This window comes from Vigna radiata, chromosome 4 (assembly GCF_000741045.1).
Source record: "Vigna radiata var. radiata cultivar VC1973A chromosome 4, Vradiata_ver6, whole genome shotgun sequence".
Lineage (NCBI taxonomy): Eukaryota > Viridiplantae > Streptophyta > Magnoliopsida > Fabales > Fabaceae > Vigna > Vigna radiata.
Window position 1 is genome coordinate 8,774,624 of NC_028354.1, and position 4,003 is coordinate 8,778,626.

General features: G+C 35.1%; 1 protein-coding gene across 1 annotated transcript in view; it reads left to right on the top strand.

Annotated features, from left to right (window-relative positions):
• LOC106758322 overlaps window positions 1-3,642 on the top strand; it is a 57,025-nt gene extending 53,383 nt beyond the window's left edge. The window contains exons 5-6 of the mRNA XM_022780147.1: window positions 1,852-2,109; window positions 2,518-3,642. Of these exons, the coding sequence (XP_022635868.1) occupies window positions 1,852-2,109; window positions 2,518-3,642 (1,383 nt within the window). The remainder of the gene's footprint in view (window positions 1-1,851; window positions 2,110-2,517) is intronic.
• The last annotated feature ends 361 nt before the right edge of the window (window positions 3,643-4,003 follow it).

Here is a 4,003-nt window from a genome sequence, read left to right on the forward strand (position 1 = left end):
TTGTTCATAATTGTAAATTTATAAAAGTAATACCTCCCATCCTCTTTAATATCTTGATATGTGGTCAGAAGTTTACTTTTTTGCTCTTTAATACAACTTTCTGGATCCAAATATATCTTGTTTGCCTTCTTTAATAATTCTATTCTCTTTAAAAATCTTAAGGTTTTAGATTGTTTCGGTAACAACTTTCCTTCTCTATTTTCGAGCATACACTTGTTCTATTTTCAAACTTATTGCACCCTTTTAGACAATAAAGAACTCTGTTTCTGCCTTGTTTGAATAGTTTCATTCTATTGCCTAGATTTTTCATCCCTCAGCACTGCCTTTCATTCCCCCAAGACTGATTTTGCAACATTTACTAATCTTCCTAGACATCACATCTCGATGAGGTTAACACTACCTTGTTATTCCCAATTATCTTCGTTCAATAATTTCCTCTTAAAAAGGTGGCTTAATTCTTTAATTGGTTCCCATGTTAAGAGGGAATTTTCAGTTTAGTACCCGTTTTTAAAAGTGTATACATTGGGTCCCCATGTTTTGCAATTTGTGTCAACTTAGTCCCTTTTAACCATCAATTTGGCTTGAAAATTGCAAGTGGACAAGTCATTTTAAGTTGCAGCATGTTTCTTAACTGTTTGAACCTTTGCACACCTTCCAATTACTGTTACAAACTTGTTTGAAGTGTCATAATTGACTAAATTGACACAAATTGCAAAACATGGGGACCCAATGTATACACTTTCAAAAGCGGGTACTAAACTGAAAATTTCCTCTTAACATGGAGACTAATTAAGGATTTAAGCCTAAAAAGGTCTATGTTTTTCTCCATGGATCTGCTACCACTTGATTAACTTGTTGAGTTTTCTCGTTATGCCTATTCATATTACCATAAGAAATCAAAGAATATTTCAGAGATGATAAAAAAAATTGTTGAGACTTTGAACAGAATTTTCCTTTGTCAATAAGCTAATAACCCTTTAATTTGTTAGTCCTTGGACCTATTTAGAGTTATGACTGAGGGGCATTTAATCAGCCACATGAAAACACTTAACTGGACTAGCCTATTTGTCATTATGGGCATGTTTGGATGAGCTTCACCACAACTCCTTCTAGGAGCAAAATTAAAAAAATGAAATTAACTTTTTTCATGAACTAAAATTAGAATGTACAGGATAAAAATAACTATTTTTGGAAACTAGATAAGAGAGCTTCTATAAATTAGCTTATGCATATACTATATTTAACTTACAGAGAAAGTAGTTTCAATTTTTCCTATTTTATATGTTGGTTGATGAACACATCTAGTTTAAAATTTATCTGGATGGTGCTTTTCATCCAATGCTTTAGTTAGTTCTATATTTATCTGGCTTGGAGTGTGGGTTTAGACAGGGTAGTATAGATAAGTAAAGATTGTTACTTGTAGCTGGGATGCTCCCACTGACCCAACCATCACTGCTGGTCTCACCACGCTTTAGCTATCTCCATTACTAGACCATTGGTTCCTATCAAGAAGGAAGGTATTTTCCAAAGAAAAAGAATGTGTACTGTATTATTTGTTCACTTGTGCACAAAAACTGTGGAGAATTATTTCTACATTTCATACAGTCATGCCTTTATAACAACTTCAACCATTGATTTCCCAATTAATGGCAATCTCCTGCATTTTACCTTCTAGAGTGAAACCCCGATGGTGGGGTTATGTTAAAAGAGGATTATTATGAGTTTATGGGTAGATTTATTTCATACGATGGAATAAGTTTCATAATTGTCCCTTGTTCTGTTAATATTCAATTTTGTCTTTTATACAATTGAATACTTCGGAATTTACATCAATGCAATGACTTTGTGCAGGTGGTAACTCGGGAACCTATATATTATGGTCATGCTGATTCTAGTTCAAAAGAGTCATTGGTAAACTGGGCTCTGCCATATGCACAGCGCTACATTCATAAATTTCATACTGATAAATATGATAAACTTAAGCATTCTGGTTTTGATATTTTGAAACATCTGAAAGTCATTGTTGTTGAGAAGCTGTTTTACAGAAATGTTATAAAGACCAGTGGCAGTGTTTCGAAAAGACGAGTTGAATGTAGTTGTCTTTTGCAGGTATGTTTGGTTCAAAACATTTTATCTAAATGCTGCATCATTTATCTGGATGCTTGTTCTTCATTAAACTGAACCAAGCTTGATGGAAGTGTTCACTTGGATAAAACATTGAAGCAGGCAACTTTTAGTTTGAAAGATCTATTTTTTCACCTTGACCAGAGATTTGAATTATGCCCCACACTTGATTTGTTTTGTTTCTTTTTTCTAAATGGTATTTAGGCATCCTGCATATGAAAAGAGAATATTTTCTTCAAATTTTTAAAGTTCTTTAATAATTAAAATCTGAACATGTGCCGACCTTTTTAGGGTGACACTTCCTGTGTACGATTTGATTCTCAGTTCATCATTAGTAATGTTTCGCTGCTGAACCTGTATTTATATAATGTGTTTGTATGTTGTTACTTACAGGGAAACAACTTTTACACTACTAAAGAATCAGATTACCATTCATTATTCCTGGAGCTCTCTAGTTTATTATTAGATAGGACTTCTGAATTGCACATGGCAAATTTCCTTCATATGATAACAACCATGGCAGAATCTGGATCCTCCNAGGAGCAAATAGAANTTTTCATTTTGAATAGCCAAAAAGTACCTAAACTTCCAGTTGAAGAACCTGTTTGGACTTTGTCTTCTATTTCTTCANTTACAGAGTCTGATNCTTTGAAACCTTCAGATCTTGTTCCATCTGCAAATGAACAGATCTTTCAAAGAAGGAAGACTGTCGTATGCCCCAACTGGCCACCTGCTGATTGGAAAACTGCACCAGATTTCAGTTATGCCCGGGCCAATGGTTTCAAGACCAAACCAGCTCAGGTTGGCAGCTTTTCGGAAATGAAGAAGGATGATGTTTCTGGAAGCATAATTTCCCCACCATTTTGTGCTGAACAAGAATCACTTACTGTTGACTGGACCATTAAGGAAGATCCATCAGCAAGTTCTGTGGCGCTAGTGTTGCATAATAATGTGAACTTTGAANATCAATCATGCAATCTTTTTGAGCCCTCTGCTTTTAGTACCCATGCTNATTCTGATTNTGTTGGTTTGGATGAAGCTATAGATGAATCTCTGGATGAAGCTCATTTTAGTTTGCCAGCTTTTTGCAACAGAGAACGACTACAAACTGGCACCTTTGATGCTAACCAAGGGAAGGTTACTGGCAGNTTAGGTGAGTTTCTTGCATGCAAATACTTTGTTGACAAAGTTGGNAAGACTTCTGTAAGGTGGGTTAATGAAATNANTGAAACTGGACTTCCATATGATTTAGTCATTAGGGAAGATAACAATGAAGAGTTTATAGAAGTCAAAGCAACNAGATCTCCAAAAAAGGACTGGTTCAACATATCTCTGAGAGAGTGGCAGTTTGCAAACGATAGAAGCGAATCTTATAGCATTGCATTTGTNGCATTAATGGCAAATAATGTCGCAAGGATCACCATATTCAAAGATCCAGTAAAGTTATGCCAACAAGGTGAGCTGCAATTGGCTGTTATGATGCCAAGACAACACAAGGCGTTCTCTGTTGTNTCATAGCCTCCATTCGTGTTTATTATATTGGGTGTACAAACTTAGTGAATCCAATATTAATGACTTGAAAATGCATATCATCTGCATCCTGGCTTGGCAGAGAGATCTGGATATCACTTACGCTACATACGTTCACTTAAGTTGTACACAAGATTTTGCTGCTACATGGGCATCTTTCATTCTTTTCATGGAAGGATTCCCGAGGCAAATAATGTGGGAGTAAATAGCAGAGTTTTTTCATCTTTTCATATTCCTAGATTCAGTTTCACTAAGGTCTTCTATATTTTAAAAGAATTTCTGGTCAGCTTCAGCTATTTGTATGTGTATATCTAGCGTTTTTGCCTTCAACATTTATGTAAATTTTTGG